This window comes from Pongo pygmaeus, chromosome 1 (genome assembly GCF_028885625.2).
Source record: "Pongo pygmaeus isolate AG05252 chromosome 1, NHGRI_mPonPyg2-v2.0_pri, whole genome shotgun sequence".
Lineage (NCBI taxonomy): Eukaryota > Metazoa > Chordata > Mammalia > Primates > Hominidae > Pongo > Pongo pygmaeus.
The window spans coordinates 17636702-17657009 of record NC_072373.2 but is presented as its reverse complement, the minus strand read 5'-3'; the positions used below and the strand labels follow the sequence as shown (position 1 = coordinate 17657009).

Below are 20308 nucleotides of genomic sequence, written 5' to 3'. Positions count from 1 at the left end.
ATTAATCATTTTGTGTTCCTTAGTTTATAGAATTATCTCTTAGAGACATTAATTTATCCATTAATTTCTTCCATTGTGTTTATTTATTCATTCACAAACACCAGCACCTACTGTATACACAGTACAGTGTTGTGCATTGCAGTGTACTTAAAAATGTAGAGTGCCAGGCATCGTGGTGCATGCCTATAGTCCCAGCTCCTTGGAAGGCTGGTGTGGGAGGATTGCTTGAGGCCAGCAGTTCAAGGTTGCAGTGTGCTATGCTTGTGCCTACGAATAGCCACTGCACTCCAGCCTGGACAACATAGCAAGACCCTGTCTCAAAAAAAAAAAATGACAAAACTCCCCCCAAAACAAAAATGTAGATTGTTCTCAAGGTCCATCCAGTCTAGAGAGAAGAACGAAGGGAGCCTGGTATTCTTAGGCCTTAGAGCTTAACAGCCACACCTAGGATGCCTCTTCAGAAGGTGTTCGAGGCCTTTCTGTGTCTTCCAAGTTCTGATACTGGATTATGTCATTATGTCTCTGTTGAGTAACTCCTTCCAGTCAGGCCTGCACACTGCTGCCAGGACAGTCCTCACAAAGCACAGATCTGATTGGGTTATTGTTCCTCTGTGGAAAGGGCTTTCAGAGACTCATTATCTCCCCCCAAGCAAATTCTTAGCATCTCTTTTCAAGCCTTCCGTACACTGGCCCTTAAACACTTAAAACGGACACTCTGGCCTTTTTATTATGCACATTATTCTGCCCACTGAGAATATTACAGAACCCATCTTCCTTGCTCCCAATCTGAACACATCAAAATGTCATCCCTCATTTACCATTTAGCAAATCAATAATGCTTCTCAGCCTTCTCTGGTTCTCTGGAATCGTCTGCTCTCTCCTTCTTCTGTTATAGTTTGTTATGGATGTAACCTGTTTTTCTGACTCCAATGTAGACTTTTTCAGCTCAAGGTTTCAGTTCTGGTTTATCTCCTTACTCCCTCATCTACGTAGTACACTTATGGTTTACTCTGTTCTCACTTTATTAGACCAAACTCTTAATTATATTTAGGATGGATTAATCCAATGCATAGATTAACCAAGTCTATTATTTTTATATCTTTTGAAACCAATCAGGAGTTTCAGAAGTTCAGTTCAGTTTAAATATTTATTGAGATGCATACACTATATAGTCAGATACTATGATAGCTCTTGAATATAAAAAATATATATACTTATGCTTGTATATATATGTAAATTGATATGTAAATTCAAATAGATAGTGTTGTCTACACCATTGAGAAGCCTATAGTCCCGTGGAAAAAAGAGAATTAATTCTCATGAAGTTTCTGGATATTGTTTCATCAGAATGACTGGGCACATCGGGGTGTACCAAAATCATTAAGAAGCATTTAGCACCTAGTAGATGCCTAATAAATACCTTACAGGCTGGATGGATGGATAGATGGAGGAAGAAAGAAGGACTCCTTTAATTTATAATTTACCTATTGCTGGGTTTTCTCCTAGGTATGACAATTTTGAAAACAATTTACTCAATGTTGATTTCCACACTGTGTATGAAATATGCTGCTCTTCATTCAGAAAGGGATATATAAATCTCCATTTGTAGAACACTGAGTTAATTTCATGGTTGTGGTGTTGCTTTTGCTTACTTTCACCCACATTTTCTCCTCTGTAGGGTGGCAGCTCTGTAGGGTGGACACATGCTTTGGGAGACCTGCAGCTGTTTGTGTCTGGGGGCCATGGTGAAGGGGAGTGACTCATTGACCCAGAACTCATGATCTCATCTCTCACCCAGCTGGCTAATCGGCCTTGGGGACAGAAGGATGAGCGCTGCACTCCCTCCTAATCTTGCAGCTTTTATGTCTTTCTTTACTTGACTTAAAGTGTAATTTGAATGGAAAAATGGACAAATTCTATCATTTGAATTTAACTTTTATATATTTTCTTGACTCTGATTTGGGATTATTGAAGTGCATTCATTCAAATATTTATTGTGTTTTTGAAACTTTTTTTGAAAAGCATAAGGTAATAAATGATAAAAGATATTGTTATTACCCCTGTTTTTCCCATTTCAAGGAGTCAGAACAGGCTCAGTGGAAACAAAATGAGATATCTTATGGGAGTCACTTTCCCTTCGGCTAATCTTGGTATGAATTTTTATTGACACTATCTTTAAAATTTTATTCTGCTTTTTAAATTTTAATTTAAAAAAAATTTTTAAATTTTACTTTAAGTTCTGGGATACATGTGCAGAACATGCAGGTTTGTTACATAGGTATACATGTGCCATGGTGGTTTGCTGCACCTATCAACTTATCATCTAGGTTTTAAGCCCTGCATGCATTAGGTATTTTTCCTGATGCTCTCCCTCCCCTTGACCCCTACTCCCTAGCAGGCCCTGGTATGTGATGTTCCCCTCCCTGTGTCCATGTGTTCTCATTGTTCAACTCCCACTTATGAGTGAGAACATGTGGTGTTCGGTTTTCTGTTCCTGTGTTAGTTTGCTGAGAATGATGGTTTCCAGCTTCATCCATGTCCCTGCAAAGGACATGAACTCATCCTTTTTTGTGGCTGCATAGTATTCCTTGGTGTGTATGTGCCACATTTTCTTTACCGGTCTATCATTGATGGGCATTTGGGTTGGTTCCAAGTCTTTGCTATTGTAAATAGTGCCGCAGTAAACATACGTGTGCATGTATCTTTATAGTAGAATGATTTACAAGCCTTTGGGTATACACCCAGTAATGGGATTGCTGGGTCAAGTGATTAGTTTTTTATTTATGTAAATTTATGGGGTACAGTGCAATTTCATTACATGCATAGTTTGCCTAATGGTCAAGTCGGGGCTTTTAGGATGTCCATCACCCAAATAATGTACATTGTACCCACTGAGTAATTTCTCATCCTTCACCCCTCCTATCCTCACCCTTCTGAGTCTCCATTGTCTGTTATTCCACTTTCTACATCCATGTGTGGACATGATTTAGCTCCCACTTGTAGGTGAGACCATGTGATATTTGTCTTTCTGTGTCTGACTTGTTTCATTTAAGATAATGGTTTCCAGTTCCATCCATGTTGTTGCAAAAGGCATGATTTCATTTTGTATGGCTGAATAGTTTTCCCTTTTGTATGTATACTGTATTTTCTTTATCCAGTTCTCTATTGATGAACATCTAGGTTGATTCCATATCTTTGCTGTTGTGAATATTGCTGTGATAAACATGTGAGTCCAGGTATTTTTCTGATACATTGATTTATTTTCCTTTGGGTAGATACGCAATAGTAGGATTGCGGTATTAAATGGTAGTTTTATTTTTAGTTCTTTGAGAAATCTCCATACTGTTTTCCATAGAGATTTTAATAATTTACATTCTCACCAATAGTGGGTAGATACGCAATAGTAGGATTGCTGTATTAAATGGTAGTTTTATTTTTAGTTCTTTGAGAAATCTCCATACTGTTTTCCATAGAGATTTTAATAATTTACATTCTCACCAATAGTGTATAAAATTTCCCTTTTCACTTTTCACTGCATTCTCTTCAATATCTGTTATTTTTTTGACTTTTTAATAATGGCCATTCTGACTGGCATAAGATGACATCTCATTATGGTTTCAATTTGCATTTCTTTGATTAGTAGTAATGTTCAACGTTTTTTCCATTTGTATGTCTTCTTTTGAAAAATGTCTATTCATGTCCTTTTCACACTTTTTAATGGAATTATTTTGTTGTTGTTGTTGAATTGTTTGGGTTCCTTGCATATTCTGGGTATTGTTGGATGCATAGTTTGCAAATATTTTCTCACATTCTGCAGGTTGTCTCTTAAGTCTGTTGATTATTTCCTTTGCTCTGCAGAAGGTTTTTAGTTTAACTAAGTACCATTTGCCTATGTTTTTTTTGTTGTTGTTGCCTGTGCTTTTGAGGTCTTAGTCATGAATTCTTTGCATAGACCAATGTCCAGAAGAGTTTTCCCTCAGTTTTCTTCTAGTATTTTTATAGTTTTGGGTCTTATTTATAAGACTTTAATTCATCTTTAGTTGAATTTAGTGTTGTATATGATGAGGTATAGGGATCCAGTTTCATTCTTCTGCATATGGCCATCCAATTTCCCCAGTATCATTTATTGAAAGGGGTGTCCTTTGCCCAGTGTATGTTCTTGTCAATGCTGTCAAAGATCAGTTGGTTGTAAATATGTGTCTTTATTTCTGGGTTTTTTATTCTGTTTCATTGATCTATGTGTCTATTTTTATACCAGCCTGTTTTTCATTTATTGCTGTGTTTACTCGTTATTTCTCTTTTTTAATGAGTAAAATATCCTTTGTAAAAGACAATATCCAAATTAGGAGACTGCCTTTGATTAAAATAAATAACTATTAATCATCACAGAGCAGGGAAAGTGTGAATCATCAGGAATTTAGTGGAGAGAAATCCACTGTTTTGGGTATGTCTCTGTATTAGTCTGGGGTAAATTTCTTGAGGACAAACCTTGTCTCATTTGCCTTCTTATAATTCATGTTAGACTTACAGTAACAATAAAGACTTATTGAGTTGGGTTGCTTTAGAACAGCATGTGTAATATACCCACCATGGCATGCAGGAGTAGGTGGAATTGCCCCCAACCAGGAGTGGCTCTTGAAACATCACAGGGAGAGGATTAGGTAACGGTTGGGTTAGAAAGAGGAGCACAAGGCGCTTGTCTTCATGTTGCTTGGGTTCACAAGCACACTTTTCACGTAGATTGCATGTTCAAGATCAACATGCCAAAAGTGGCAAAAATCTCTAAAGGAGCCTCCATCTACACATTTCCTGAGAGAAAACTGTCCATTCTCCATATCAAAGCACATCATGATTATTTTAATTTGGAGTGGATTTAGGGGACTGATGAAGCATGGGGCACTGCAGCATCCCCCAGCCATCCCTTACACCTCTGGTGCTCCCAACACCTCCTGCGTTCATCGTTTATCATGAAGTATGGTGCAGTCCTGAAACACTGGACAAATGCATCTTCTCCTGGAAGCACAGAGGTACATTCCAAAGGCAAATTAAATTGTGATCAAAATTCACAATTTTACCTGGCTATTTTTATTTTTGTTTATTTTTTGTAGAGACAGGATCTTCCTGTGCTACCCAGGCTGGTCTCAAACTCCTGGGCTCACATCATTTAAATTGTGATCAAAATACTTCAACTTGCTTGCTATTGTTGTGGATAAGTGATAGTTAACCACATCCGGCTGAGTGGCCAGGTGGATGGGGAAGGAGGGTCAGGGTCCTGCATAAGTCCTCTAGTGTCTCTAGATCTCAGTGTCCTCCCTTGTGAAAATGGGGATAATAATATCAGCCCTCAATTTACAGAGTTGCAGTGAAGGTCCAATGTGATCAGTGTTTGTCACAACCTATCATCATTTATGTGTAGAGAACTGCTTTTACTAGAAACTTGCTTGTATTGTCCCCAGCAGCCAGTCCTGCCTATAATCTGTTGGCTTTATTGCTTGTCCAGTGATCTGTGGCTCCCCCTTCTCCTAATCCAGGTCCAAGTGGATTAATGTTATCTGATTCATTTAGTGTTTCTACAGATATATAATGTTATCTGAATCACATTAGTGTTTCCACAGAAAAACAGATGCTTGTTCCCACTAAGTAGGATAAATGAAGACTCTAAATTGCTTCACATCTGTGCACATGAGGTTCTGCCACCATGTGAGTTCAGTCAGGTCAGATTACTGCCAGATGAACTAGAGAAAGCTTGAGGTTCTCAGAGAATTTTGGATTTTGGAATTAGAGATGATGCATCATGGATTTGTGCTTAATAGCTGTTTTGCTACTTTCCCTCCCCTTCCCCTCTTTCCCTCCTCCTCCATTTCCAGTTCTTAGCCTCAGTTACTCTTGTACTGCCTCTGTTTCTTGAGACAGACTGCTGATATGCTACCTTTGGTCTCTGAGCCACCAGGTACAGTGCTGCATAAGGGAGTAACAGGTGAACATGAGAATGTCTTGGGGAAGATGAACACAGGACATCATGGGGTTGTATCGTTACCCCCAGCTTTAGCACATTCCCGGAGTGTGAGTGCAGGCTGGCTTCTCCAAAAAGCAAACAGCAGTATGCTCTGAGTGGGAGTGCCACCGAAACTCAGCTTCCAAAACTGTGGGCTCACCAGACCTCCTTAGTTTTTTTTTTTTTTTTTTTGAGACAAGGTCTTCCTCTGTTGCCCATGCTGGAGTGCAGTGGCATGATCACAGCTCACTGCAACCTCTACTTGCTAGGTTCAAGTGATCCTCCCATCTCAGCCCTGCAAGTAGCTGGGACTGTAGGAGTGTGTCACAGTGCCTGGCTATTTTTATGTTTATTTTTTGTAGAGACAAGATCTCCCTATGTTACCCAGGCTGGTCTCAAACTCCTGGGCTCAAGAAAGCCTCCTCCCTGTTTCCCAAAGTGCTGGGATTATAGGCGTGAGCCACCCATGTTGTGCCCCTCCCTGATTTTTAATCCTTGGTCTGACCCCTGGATTCTCCTGGTTGACTTACACTCTTTGGAGTGCTGACTAGTATAGACTCTCCTGCTGCTGCCTTTTGCATGAATTTGCAGCCTTAAGACAAATGATAACCTCCCCCGTAGTCTGCATGCTCTGGAGACCCTGCTGGTCTTACAAGATGAACTGGACAACTGCTTTCACTGGTAGGCCTGAAGGAAAAGGGTTGGAACTGTCACGGTTCCCCATTAAATACCAACCAGCAATGACAATCCAGGTGAGCTATTGTTTTGGTGGGTAGGATGCTGTCTTGGGCTCTCAGTGTGTCCGGAATTGGCGGGTTCTTGGTCTCACTGACTTCAAGAATGAAGCCACGGAACCCTTGCGGTGAGTGTTACAGTTCTTAAAGGCAGCGTGTTCGAGTTTGTTCCTTCTGATGTTCGGATGTTTTTGGAGTTTCTTCTTTCTGGTGGGTTCATGGTCTCACTGGCTCAAAAGTGAAGCTGCAGACCTTCGCGGTGAGTGTTACAGCTCTTAAGGCGGTGCGTCTGGAGTCATTTGTTCCTCCCGGTGGGTTCGTGGTCTCATTGGCTTCAGGAGTGACGCTGCAGACCTTCGTGGTGAGTGTTACGGCTCATAAAGGCAGTGTGGACCCAAAGAGTGAGCAGCAGCAAGATTTATTGCAAACAGCAAAAGAACAAAGCTCCCACAGTATGGAAAAGAACTGGAGCACGTTGCCACTGCTGGCTCCAGCAGCCTGCTTTTATTCTCTTATCTGGCCCCACCCACATCCTGCTGATTGGTAGAGCCGAGTGGTCTGTTTTGACAGGGCGCTGATTCGTTGGTTTACAATCCCTGAGCTAGACACAAAGGTTCTCCACCTCCCCACCAGATTAGCTAGATACAGAGTGTCCATTGGTGCATTCACAAACCCTGAGCTAGACACAGGGTGCTGATTGGTGTGTTTACAATCCCTGAGCTAGACATAAAGGTTCTCCAAGGCTCCACCAGACTCAGGAGCCCAGCTGGCTTCACTCAGTGGATGCCCCACTGGGGCTGCAGGTGGAGCTGCCTGCCAGTACCCCGCCGTGGGCCCGTACTCCTCAGGGCTTGGGTGGTGATGGGACTGGGCGCCCTGGAGCAGGGGGCGGCGCTTGTCGCGGAGGCTCCCGCCGCACAGGAGCCCACGGAGGGCGGGGAGCCTCAGGCATGGCGGGCTGCAGGTCCCGAGCCCTGCCCCACGGGAAGGCAGCTAAGGCCCTGCGAGAAATTGAGCACAGCAGCTGCTGGCCCAGGTGCTAAGCCCCTCACTGCCCGGGCCGGAGAGGCCAGGCGGGCCACTCCGAGTGCGGGCCCGCGGAGCCCATGCTCACCCGGAACTCGCGCTGGCCTGCAAGCACTGCGCGCAGCCCCCGGTTCCCGCCCGCCCCTCTCCCTCCACACCTCCCTGCAAGCTGAGGGAGCCGGCTCCGGCCTTGGCCAGCCCAGAAAGGGGCTCCCAGAGTGCAGCGGTGGGCTGAAGGGCTCCTCAAGTGCCGCCAAAGTGGGAACCCAGGCAGAGGAGGCGCCGAGAGCGAGGGAGGGCTGCAAGGACTGCCAACATGCTGTCACCTCTCGTGAGTATCTCTCGTGCTGCTGGCGATGATTCAGTGTGGATGATTGATACCAAATGTATCATGGACAGTGAAGGCTGTGTAACAACACATATAGGTAGGCTCTTACAGGAGTTACAGTTCTAGACCCAGTAAATCTTTTTTTTTTCACTGTGCAATTGAATTTTGGTTTTACCTATATAACATTTTCATCTATATGAAATGTAAGCTCTATTCAATTCTGCATTAGGACATTGTGTGGATTTTGGTGTTTCTGAATCTCTTCTGGCTCAGAAAATTCCCTGCTCTTGCTGGTATAATTTCATACCCAAAGAGGGCATTCTAACCTTAAAAGAAGTTCAGCTCAGCAGAGCATCTGTCATTGCCTTTCTCTCTAAACACAGTTTTCCTTCTTCCTTGGCTTCTCAGGTGTTTTAGCTCCAGGGAGGAAATAGTCACAGTGAAAATCTATTTAATAAAACCGTTACCAAAATGTACCCAACGTGAGTATGCACTGGAACAGCAGAGGATGAGGACTCAGTCTATTGCCTTCCCACCAAACCTTGCTGGCTCTCTGTAAATTTTCAGAGCTGTCACTTGTGAGCTATTTCCACCAAGGGAGAGCTTCTGTAAAGTTGGGGACTTGGCAGGCCATTTCGCTAATTGTTTGGGTGTTCTTTTAGCATTGTCTGCAGTGAGTGTGGGAGTCAAAGGCCCTTCAGTGCAGAGATAATGCCAGCTTGTTCCCTGGAACCCTGAAGGAGCCAGAGTCAAAGGAGCTTTTTGTTTCACTTGTAGAAAAACCCACAGGAAATCCCAGCTTCAGATATTCCTATTCAGTTTCCTTGTCCCTTCAGATCTCACTGTGTTTAGGCCTCCTTTGAGTGAGGCAATAACTAGTAAAAAAAAAAATAAATAAATGAAAGGATACCATTCATGGTGGCTCGGGGACTGGGCACACACACTGTATACACGGGGTGGGGGGCTTCCCTGGGACCCTGATGTCCTTGTTCTCCTAGCAGTCAAAAATTGGCCAATGAAGTACAGAGAATACTAGCTACCTCATACTGTTAAGAGAATTGACTGCGGTCAGATGTGTAGAGTTTCAAGTACATACAGTTTCTGCCTCACTGTAGGCGCTCAATATTATTATTGAGGAGCTATTATTAGATTTCAAATCTCTGCCAGCTCTTGTGTCACTTATTAAGTATATGACTGGGAATAAGCTATTTAATTCTCTTCGTCTGTAAGATAGGAAGTAATAATGCTTATTTTGTGGGACTATTGTGAGGATCACGTAAGATGAGAGATAAAAGGGCTTAGCAAACGGTAGCATGTTACAGGTGGCCTGCAGCCTGCCGCTGTGCAGGTGACGTCCCACACAATGGTACTGGCCGAGGGGTGAATGGAGCCCTGGTGCTGAGGATGGCGAGCCTTTTTCTAATTCATCAGCTCAGAGGTGCCACCTTTTTCTAATTTACCCGCCCTAAGAGGACATCTTTTTATATTTTACCACCCCAGAGAAGATACCTTTTAAAAATTTGCACAATGGTACCATATGTGCTAGCTGCAATGCTGTCAACAAGAGAAAGATGTTATTTTTAATGTAGCAGACAGAGAATTCTGGAGAGGGCACATGGCGTGCTTTACCTGGTTCCAACTTGGTCATTTCCATTTAATTTCAATGATCTGATTGCCATAGAGTCAGAGGAGCAATTTTGCTATTGCCCCAATTCTAAATTTTCTCTAGGATTTTCCTTGAAGGCAAGCACTATAACCCCCACCCTCCCCATCACCTTGCTTCCTCACCACTGCCCTGTACATATCCTTCAGAATGCACATTTGTTAACAACAGGTAAGAGTGTAGGCTGGCCTTTCGCTTACCTTCCTGTGCTTTGCTCTTTACTACTAGGGCTAGGAGCCAGAAAGCTACATATCCCAGGCTTTCTCGCCAGCTCGTTTGCTGTTGAATTCTGTTAATAGGAGGCACTGGTGGGAGACCAGTAAGACGAAGAGAAAAACTTTCTGATTCTGGGTTTTACTGTGAGGCCATTGCAAGCAGTTGCTGTAGTGATAGTAAGGAAGGGGTGAGTTGGAACATCAGCAACCCTCCAGGTAACCCCCTTATTGGGGCTCCAATCTTAGTTGATGTAGCACTTCCTTGGTGGCTTCAGAGCCAACTGGCACAACCTCCTCAACAGTACAGCAGATTGAGCAGGCCGAGGGACATCGTTTAGGAGCATTAATGATGGGTGTCTGGCTATGACCCCCTTTTCCTTTTTACTTCTGCCCTCTCCTTCTCCGTTGTTCTCGTCTAGTTCTTTCTATACCTTTGTAACAAATTCCCTATATTAAATTTCTTCTGCTTGAGATGCTTGGAGTGTCTCAGTTTCCCTGCACTTAGCACGTTCACTCTGTGAATCTGTTGGGTGTTTAGGGCCTGGGTTTGCGCCCTAGGATCCTGTGACTGAATTCTTCCTTCCTCTTTCCATCCTCACTCATCATGCATGCAGGATTGTCGCAGTAGCCTTTAAATAGATTTTCAGCCACCAGCCTCTTTCTGTTCACTGTGGACATTATTGGTAGTTTAATTTTTCTGAAAATCTATTTTCTGGATCCACATTTCTGCTCAAAACTCTATTTTTATGACAACTATTTAAGCATAAGTATAGTCATCTATGACCTAAACCCCAAAGGCAGGATGGTCACCATGGCCACCTTTTCTGTGATCCTAATAACAGAGAGATCTGTATCAGAAGAGGATTGGTTGTTCTTTCACCCTGGCTGACTGGAAGGCAGGGAGCTCAGTGGTAGACAAACCAGTCATCATGCTGGTGTGGGAAAGATTTCAAAGCCTGGCTATAGCTCCCACTGAAGCTCGTTTCTGCACCTTACTGCTTCCTTGTACAAGTCAAACCAGGGACTTTAGAGCAGGGACCTTCATTGCACTGCTCTCTCTTTGCCTCCCAAATGAAATATCCAGCTTTCAAGGTCTGCCTGATATCCCAGGGTTAGGAGGGCAGAAACTAGGCAGTTTATGTCATGTCACTTCTTTTTTTTTTTTTTGGTCTTTAAAATTTTTTATTTTATTTTATTATACTTCAAGTTCTAGGATACATGTGCACAACATGCAGGTTTGTTACATAGGTATACATGTGCTATGTTGGTTTGCTGCACCCATTAACTTGTCATTTACATTAGGTATTTCTCCTAATGCTATCCCTCCCCCGACCCCACGACAGGCCCCGGTGTGTGATGTTCCCCACCCTGTGTCCAAGTGTTCTCATTGTTCAGTTCCCACCTACGAGTGACAACATGCACTGTTTGGTTTTCTGTCCTTGCGATAGTTTGCTGAGAATGATGGTTGCCAGCTTCATCCATGTCTCTGCAAAGGACATGAACTCATCCTTTTTTATGGCTGCATAGTATTCCTTGGTGTATATGTGCCACATTTTCTTACTCCAGTCTAACATTGATGGACATTTGGGTTGTTTCCAAGTTTTTGCTATTGTGAATAGTGCCACAATAAACATAAGTGTGCATGAGTCTTTATAGTAGCATGATTTATAATCCTTTGGGTATATAAATAGCAATTTTGCTATTGCCCCAATTCTAAATTTTTGCGGCAATTTAGATTGCTGGGTCAAATGGGGTCGCTGGGTCAAATGGTATTTCTAGTTCTAGATCCTTGGTGAATTGCCACACTGTCTTCCACAATGGTTGAACTAGTTTACACTCCCACCAACAGTGTAAAAGTGTTCCTATTTCTCCACATCCTCTCCAGCATCTGTTGTTTCCTGACTTTTTAATGATCACCATTCTAACTGGTGTGATATGGTATCTCATTGTGTTTTTGATTTGCATTTCTCTGATGACTAGTGATGATGAGCATTTTTTCATGTGTCTGTTGGCTGCATAAATGTCTTCTTTTGAGAAGTTTCTGTTCATATCCTTTGCCCACTTTTTGATGGGTTTGTTTGTTTGTTTTTTTTCTTGTACATTAGTTTAAGTTCTTTGTAGATTTTGGATATTAGCCCTTTGTCAGATGGGTAGATTACAAAAATTTTCTCCCATTCTGTAGGTTGCCTGTTCACTCTGATGGTATTTTCTTTTGCTGTGCAGAAGCTCTTTAGTTTAATTAGATCCCATTTGTCTATTTTGGCTTGTGTTGCCATTGCTTTTGGTGTTTTAGTCATGAAGTCCTTGCCTATGCCTATGTCCTGAAAGGTATTGCCTAGGTTTTCTTCTAGGGTTTTATGGTTTTAGGTCTAACATTTAAATCTTTAATCCATCTTGAATTAATTTTTGTATAAGGTGTAAGGAAGGGATCCAGTTTCAGCTTTCTACATATGGCTAACCAGTTTTCCCAGCACCATTTATTAAATAGGGAATCCTTTCCCCATTTCTTGTTTTTGTCAGCTTTGTCAAAGATCAGATGGTTGTAGATGTGTGGTGTTATTTCTGAGAGCTCTGTTCTGTTCCACTGATCTATCTCTCTGTTTTTGTACCAGTACCAAGCTGTTTTGGTTAGTGTAGCCTTGTAGTATAGTTTGAAGTAGTGTGTTGCCTCCAGCTTTGTTCTTTTGGCTTAGGATTATCTTGGCAATGCAGGCTCTTTTTTGGTTCCATATGAACTTTAAAGTAGTTTTTTCTAATTCTGTGAAGAAAGTCATTGATAGCTTGATGGGGATGACATTGAATCTATAAATTACCTTGGGCAGTATGGCCATTTTCATGATAGCGATTCTTCCTATCCATGAGCATGGAACGTTATTCCATTTGTTTGTGTCCTCTTTTATTTTGTTGAGCAGTGGTTTGTAGTTCTCTTTGAAGAGGTCCTTTACATCCCTTGTAAATTGGATTCCTAGGTATTTTATTCTCTTTGTAGCAACTGTGAATGGGAGTTCACTCATGATTTGGGTCTCTGTTTGTCTGTTACTGGTGTATAGGAATGCTTGTGATTTTTGCACATCGATTTTGTATCCTGAGACATTGCTGAAGTTGCTTATCAGCTTAAGGAGATTTTGGGCTGAGACAATGGGGTTTTCTAAATATACAATCATGTCATCTGCAAACAGGGACAATTTAACTTCCTCTTTTCCTCATGGAATATTCTTTATTTCTTTCTCTTGTCTGATTGCCCTGGCCAGAACTTCCAACACTATGTTGAATAGGAGTGGTGAGAGAGGGCATCCCTGTCTTGTGGTAGTTTTCAAAGGGAATGCTTCCAGTTTTTGCTCATTCAGTATGATATTGGCTATGGGTTTGTCATAAATAGCTCTTATTATTTTGAGCTACATTCCATCAATACCTAGTTTATTGAGTTTTTAGCATGAAGTGCTGTTGAATTTTGTCGAAGGCCTTTTCTGCATCTATTAAGATAATCATGTGGTTTTTGTTGTTGGTTCTGTTTATGTGATGGATTACGTTTATTGATTTGCATACGTTGAGCCAGCCTTGCATCCCAGGGATGAAGCTGACCTGATCGTGGTGGATAAGCTTTTTGATGTGCTGCTGGATTCGGTTTGCCAGTATTTTATTGAGGATTTTTGCATCGATGTTCATCAGGGATATTGGTCTAAAATTCTCTTTTTTTTTTTTTTTTGTGTCTCTGCCAAGCTTTGGTATCAGAATGATGCTGGCCTCATAAAATGAATTAGGGAGGATTCCTTCTTTTTCTGTTGATTGAAATAGTTTCAGAAGGAATGGTATTAGCTCCTCTTTGTACCTCTGTTAGAATTCGGCTGTGAACCTGTCTGGTCCTGGACTTTTTTTGGTTGGTAGGCTATTAATTATTGCCTCAATTTCAGAGCCTGTTATTGGTCTATTCAGAGATTCAACTTCTTCCTGGTTTAGTCTTGGGTGGGTGTATGTGTCCAGGAATTTATCCATTTCTTCTAGATTTTCTAGTTTATTTGCGTAGAGGTGTTTATAGTATTCTCTGATAGTAGTTTGTATTTCCGTGGGATTGGTGGTGATATCCCCTTTATCATTTTTTATTGCATCTGTTTTCTTCTTCTCTCTTTTCTTCTTTATTAGTCTTGCTAGTGGTCTATCAATTTTGTTGATCTTTTCAAAAAACCAGCTCCTGGATTTATTAATTTTTTGAAGGGTTTTCTGTGTCTCTATCTTCTTCAGTTCTGCTTTGATCTTAGTTATTTCTTGCCTTCTACTAGCTTTTGAATGTGTTTGCTCTTGCTTCTCTAGTTCTTTTAATTGTGATGTTAGGGTGTCAATTTTAGATCTTTCTCACTTTCTCTTGTGGGCATTTAGTGCTATAAATTTCCCTCTACACACTGCTTTAAATGTGTCCCAGAGATTCTGGTACATTGTGTCTTTGTTCTCACTGGTTTCAAAGAACATCTTTATTTCTGCCTTCATTTTGTTATTTACCCGGTAATCAATCAGGAGCAGGTTGTTCACTTTCCAAGTAGTTGTGCGGTTTTGAGGGAGATTCTTAATCCTGAGTTCTAATTTGATTGCACTGTCGTCTGAGAGACAGTTTGTTATGATTTCTGTTCTTTTGCATTTACTGAGGAGTGCTTTACTTCCAGTTATGTGGTCAATTTTGGAATTAGTGCAATGTGGTGCTGAGAAGAATGTATATTTTGTTGATTTGGGGTGGAGAGTTCTGTAGATGTCTATTAGGTCTGCTTGGTGCAGAGCTGAGTTCAAGTCCTGGATATCTTGTTAACCTTCTGTCTTGTTGATCTGCCTAATATTGACAGTGGGGTGTTAAAGTCTCCCATTATTATTGTGTGGGAATCTAACTCTCTTTGTAGGTCTCTAAGGACTTGCTTTATGAATCTGGGTGCTCCTGTATTGGGTGCATATATATTTAAGATAGTTAGTTCTTCTTATTGAATTGATCCCTTTACCATTATGTAATGGCCTTCTTTGTCTCTTTTGATCTTTGTTGGTTTAAAGTCTGTCTTATCAGAGACTAGGATTGCAACCCCTGCTTTTTTTTTTTTGTTTTTATTTCCTTGGTAGATCTTCCTCCATCCCTTTATTTTGAGCCTTTGTGTGTCTCTGCACGTAAGATGGGTCTCCTGAATACAGCACACTGATGGGTCTTGACTCTTTGTCCAGTTTGCCAGTCTGTGTCTTTTAATAGGGGCATTTAGCCTATTTACATTTAAGGTTAATATTGTTATGTGTGAATTTGATCCCATCATTATGATGTTAGCTGGTTATTTTACCTCTTAGTTGATGCAGTTTCTTCCTAGCATCCATGGTCTTTATAATTTGGCATGTTTTTGCTGTGGCTGGTATTGGTTGTTCCTTTCCATGTTTAGTGCTTCCTTCAGGAGCTCTTGTAAGGCAGACCTAGTGTTAACAAAATCTCTGAGCATTTGCTTGTCTGTAAAGGATTTTATTTCTCCTTCACTTATGAAGCTTAGTTTGGCTGGATATGAAATTCTGGGTTGAAAATTCTTTTCTTTAAGAATATTGAATATTGGCCCCCACTCTCTTCTGGCTTGTAGAGTTTCTGCTGAGAGATCAGCTGTTAGTCTGATGGGCTTCCCTTTGTGGGTAACCCAACCTTTCTCTCTGGCTGCACTTAAACATTTTTTCCTTCATTTCAACCTTGGTGAATCTGACAATTGTATGTCTTGGGGTTGCTCTTCTTGAGGAGTATCTTTGTGGTGTTCTCTGTATTTCCTGAATTTGAATGTTGGCCTGCCTTGCTAGGTTGGGGAAGTTCTCCTGGATAATATCCTGCAGAGTGTTTTCCAACTTGGTTCCATTCTCCCCATCACTTTCAGGTACACCAATCAAACGTAGATTTGGTCTTTTCACATAGTCTCCTATTTCTTGGAGGCTTTGTTTCTTTTCACTCTTTTTTCTCTAAACTTCTCTTCTCGCTTTATTTCATTAATTTGATCTTCAGTCACTGATACCCTTTCTTCCACTTGGTCAAATCAGCTATTGAAGCTTGTGCATGCATCACGTAGTTCTCGTGCCATAGTTTTCAGCTTCATCAGATCATTTATGGTCGTCTCTACACTGTTTATTCTAGTTAGCCATTTGTCTAAGTTTTTTCAAAGGTTTTAGCTTCCTAGTGATGGGTTCAAATATCCTTCTTTAGCTCAGAGAAGTTTGTTATTACTGACCTTCTGAAGTCTACTTGTGTCAGCTCATCAAAGTCATTCTCTGTCCAGCTTTGTTCTGTTGCTGTCAAGGAGCTGTGATCCTTTGGAGGAGAAGAGGTACTCTGGTTTTTAGGATTTTCAGCTTTTCTGCTCTGGTTTCTCCCCATCTTTGTGGTTTTATCTACCTTTGGTCTTTGATGATGGTGACCTACAGGTGGGGTTTTGGTGTGGATGTCCGTTTTGTTGACATTGATGCTATTCCTTTCTGTTTGTTAGTTTTCCTTCTAACAGTCAGGTCTCTCAGCTGCAGGTCTGTTGGAGTTTGCTGGAGGTCCACTCCAGACCCTGTTTGCCTGGGTATCACCAGTGGAGGCTGCAGAACAGCAAATATTGCAGAACAGTAAATATTGCTGCCTGATCCTTCCTCTGGAGGCTTTGTCCCAGAGAGGCACCTGCCTGTATGAGGTGTCAGTCGGCCCCTACATGGAGGTGTCTCTCAGTTAGGCTACACAGGGGTCAGGGACCCACTTGAGGAGGCAGTCTGTCCGTTCTCAGAGCTCAAACACCGTGCTGGGAGAACCACTGCTCTCTTCAGAGCTGTCAGATAGGGACGTTTAAGTCTGCAGAAGTTTCTGCTGCCTTTTGTTCAGCTATGCCCTGCCCCCAGAGCTGGGGTCTACAGAGGCAGCAGGCCTTGGAGAGCTGCGGTGGGCTCTGCCCAGTTAGAGCTTCTCCAGCTGCTTTGTTTACCTACTCAAGCCTCAGCAATGGCAGATGCCCCTCCCCTGCCAGGCTGTTGCCTCGCAGGTCGATCTCAGACTGCTGAGCTAGCAGTGAGCAAGGCTCCGTGGACGTGGGACCTGCCGAGCCAGGCACAGGATATAATCTCCTCGTGTGCTGTTTGCTAAGACCATTGGAAAAGTGCAGTATTTGGGTGAGAGTGTCCTGATTTTCCAGGTACAGTCTGTCACGGCTTCCCTTGGCTAGGAAAGGGAAATCCCCTGACCCTTGTGCTTCCTGGGTGAGATAATGGCCCGCCCTGTTTTGGCTTGCCCTGTGTGGGCTGCACCCACTCTCCATCCAGTCCCAATGAGATGAACAGGTACCTCAGTTGGAAATGCAGAAATCACCATCTTCTGCATTGATCACGTTGGGAGCTGCAGACCGGAGCTGTTCCTATTTGGCCATCTTGGAACGGAATCCATCATTTCACTTCTTATACATAAATTAGAATAACTGTGAAATGTGCAGATGTGCTCTGAGCCTAGATAAGATTGTTATTATCATGTTATATTGTTATTATTGTGTTATTATCGTTATTATCATGTTATTTTCTTACCCATAGGTTTTCCAACTTGCTTGAAGTAATGCTTTCAGGATACTCAATATTGAATATTCAATACTGATGGGAAAACTCTCTTAAAGGAAATGGACATTATGGGGTCAACTGGAGGAAAAATAACACATTTACTGCTCAAACATAGGTTTGTTGTTTTTATATTTAAAAACATAGGCATTGTAAAACGTCAGACAAGCCTGAAAAATGTATGGGAGAAGATGAAATGATCACTGAAGTCACATATTCCTCACTGTTAATGATTTAGGGAATATCCTTCTAGAAGGTTCACAGAGCCATACAACTTTACTGAAATGGGATTATGTTGCATCTTGTTTTCCAACCTAATTTTTTCCCACTTAGTAGTATAGTACAGATATGTTTTCATGTCAACCAGTATGACTTTACACTGTTATTTATTTCTTTTTTTTTTTTTTATGAGATGGAGGCTTGCTCTGTCACCCAGGCTGGAGTGCAGTGGCACGATCTTGGCTCACTGCAACCTCCGCCTACCTGGTTCAAGCGATTGTTCTGTCTCAGCCTCCTGAGCAGCTAGGATTACAGGTGCCCACCACCACACCTGGCTAATTTTTGTATTTTTAGTAGAGACGGGGTTTCACCATGTTGGCCAGGCTGGTCTTGAACTCCTGACATCAGGTGATCTGCCCACCTTGGCCTCCCAAAGGGAGGGATTACAGGTGTGAGCCACTGTGCCTGGCCTAATGGTTACACAGTATTCCATGCTGACACCATAATTTACTCATCTAGTTACATTAAATTGGAATGTTCATAGTTGTTGACCTTCAGAACATGCCAGTATTAAGTTTTTGTATTTAAGGTGATGCTAGTTCTAAAGCATATATTCTGAAACCTCAGTGGCTTAACACCTCAGAAGTTTATTTCTCCTTATGTAAAGTTTAGGTTCTCTCCATTTGCTGATGGTTACCTTGAGGTACCAGGCTTGCGTGGAGGGGCTGTTGTGCCTCGCATGGCCATGCAGGGACTCAGGCCCTCTCCAGCATGTGGTTTGCAAGGTTGCCCTGGCCCTTGCTGCCTAGCTGGCTGATAGTGGAAGAGAGAGTGAAGAAGGTGTCACAGGAGGTTTTAATGGATCAGAACTGGAAGTGGCAGATACTGCTTCTGCCCCCATTCCATTGACCAGAATGTCACATGGCCATACGAAACTGCAAGGGAGGCTGGGAAATGTCACTCATCTGTGTGTGTGGGAGGAAAGGAAATACATTTGGGGAATACTAGCCAGTCTCTAACAGAGCTTCCCCTACTGTTTACCAAATTCCTGTTTTGCTTTTCCCCTCACACACAGAACACACCCCTCCCAGAGTGAGGAACCCTAAGTCCCATCCAGCCCTGGCACCTTGCTCAGTTACTGTTCAGGATCTCTGGGTGATGTGCTGTCTTCCCCATCACATCTAAATGAGGATCCTTGTGGTTTGATGACTTATGAACTAGAAGAGAATAAAGTTATTTGCCTCCTCCCTAGCGCCTCCCAATTTTCAATGAAGCAGGGAAGCATCGTAACATTAGAAGCTCCCATTTAGAACAGGGTAAAGAGCGGGAAGCAGAGTCATCACAGGCCCAAAGCAACAATGGAATCCAGTTGGGTAGGCAAGGTGGAGGTTCTCAACCAGAGGGTGGGAGAACTTTCTTGATTAGACCTTGATTTTGCCAGAAAAGGCAATCTCTTCTCAGCTGGTCTCCATGGCCCCAGCTCTGTCCTGGCAAGTTCCTTCTTGCACTTTATTCTCAATGGCTACGTTTGACGTGATTGCAGGGGAGCCCGCCATCTTAGGAGGGTACACAGCTTTGCAGCCGTCTAGTGCCCTGCTGTTGCTTCAAGGCTCAAATAGACAAACGCCTTTAAAAAATTTTATTTTTAGTCCAGGCTCATGGTTTCTTTGGCCATACATTTATATCAAAAATTTGATAGGATTCTGTTTTTTTTTTTAAATTACTTTTATTTTTGACAAATAGTAATTTACATATTTATCGGGTACAATGTGAAGCTTTCATATATTTATTCACTATGAAATGATTAAACCAAGCTAATTAACATATCCATCATTTCACATGTGTGTGTGTGGTATGAAATTTTTGTGTGTGTGTGGTATGAAATTCTTAGCAATTTTGAAATATATTGCATTATTATTAACTATAGTCACCATGCTGTGGAATAAATCTCAAGAACTTATTCCTTCTGTCTAACTGAAGCTTTGTATACTTTGACCAACATCTTCCCATCCACTTCTACCCTTGCCCCAGCCCCTGCTAACCACCATTCTATTCTCTACTTCCGAGTTAGACTTTTTTTAGGTTACACCTGTAACTGAGATCATGCAGTATTTTTCTTTCTGTGCTTGGATTACTTGTTTCTGTTCTGTCTTCTTCCCTTAAGTTTTTTATGCCAATAGCAAATCCCTAGGTTTTTTTCCTAGATATTATTACCAAGCTTGAATTATTATATTACTTTCTTACCCTAATACCCTTTTCTGTCAATGAGATGGTGACTGCCTTGAGGCCTTCAAGGTCAGATGGGAAGGCAAAATTCTTAATTAGCTCTTTGCTACAAGGCTGAATCTTTTACCTGTGTCACTCAAAAGCCTTTTCAATCTTGTTTCTTACTCCTCAGACTTTAGAAGCTGTCATTTCTTCCAAGGCTTTACACTCAGAAGTTTCTAGACAAACATCTGGACTCTATTCCCTTTCATTTATGCTTGCAAACCAACAAATTCTTTTTTTAAAAAAAATATTTTAATAGCTTTAGGAGTACAAGTGGTTTTTGCTTACATGGATGAA

At 41.9% G+C, this 20308-nt stretch overlaps 1 protein-coding gene across 6 annotated transcripts in view; it reads left to right on the top strand.

The window, feature by feature from the left end:
- DISC1 (DISC1 scaffold protein) overlaps positions 1-20308 on the top strand; it is a 418421-nt gene that overhangs the window by 7961 nt on the left and 390152 nt on the right. For 2 of the 6 annotated variants that reach the window (XM_054445963.2, XM_054445969.2), the window contains exon 1: positions 7494-8086. The exons of the other annotated variants lie outside the window; for them this stretch is intronic. In XM_054445963.2, the coding sequence (XP_054301938.1) occupies positions 7513-8086 (574 nt within the window). In that variant the 5' untranslated portion in view covers positions 7494-7512. Of the gene's footprint in view, positions 1-7493; positions 8087-20308 lie in introns of those variants that run through there. 6 annotated transcript variants of the gene reach the window in all.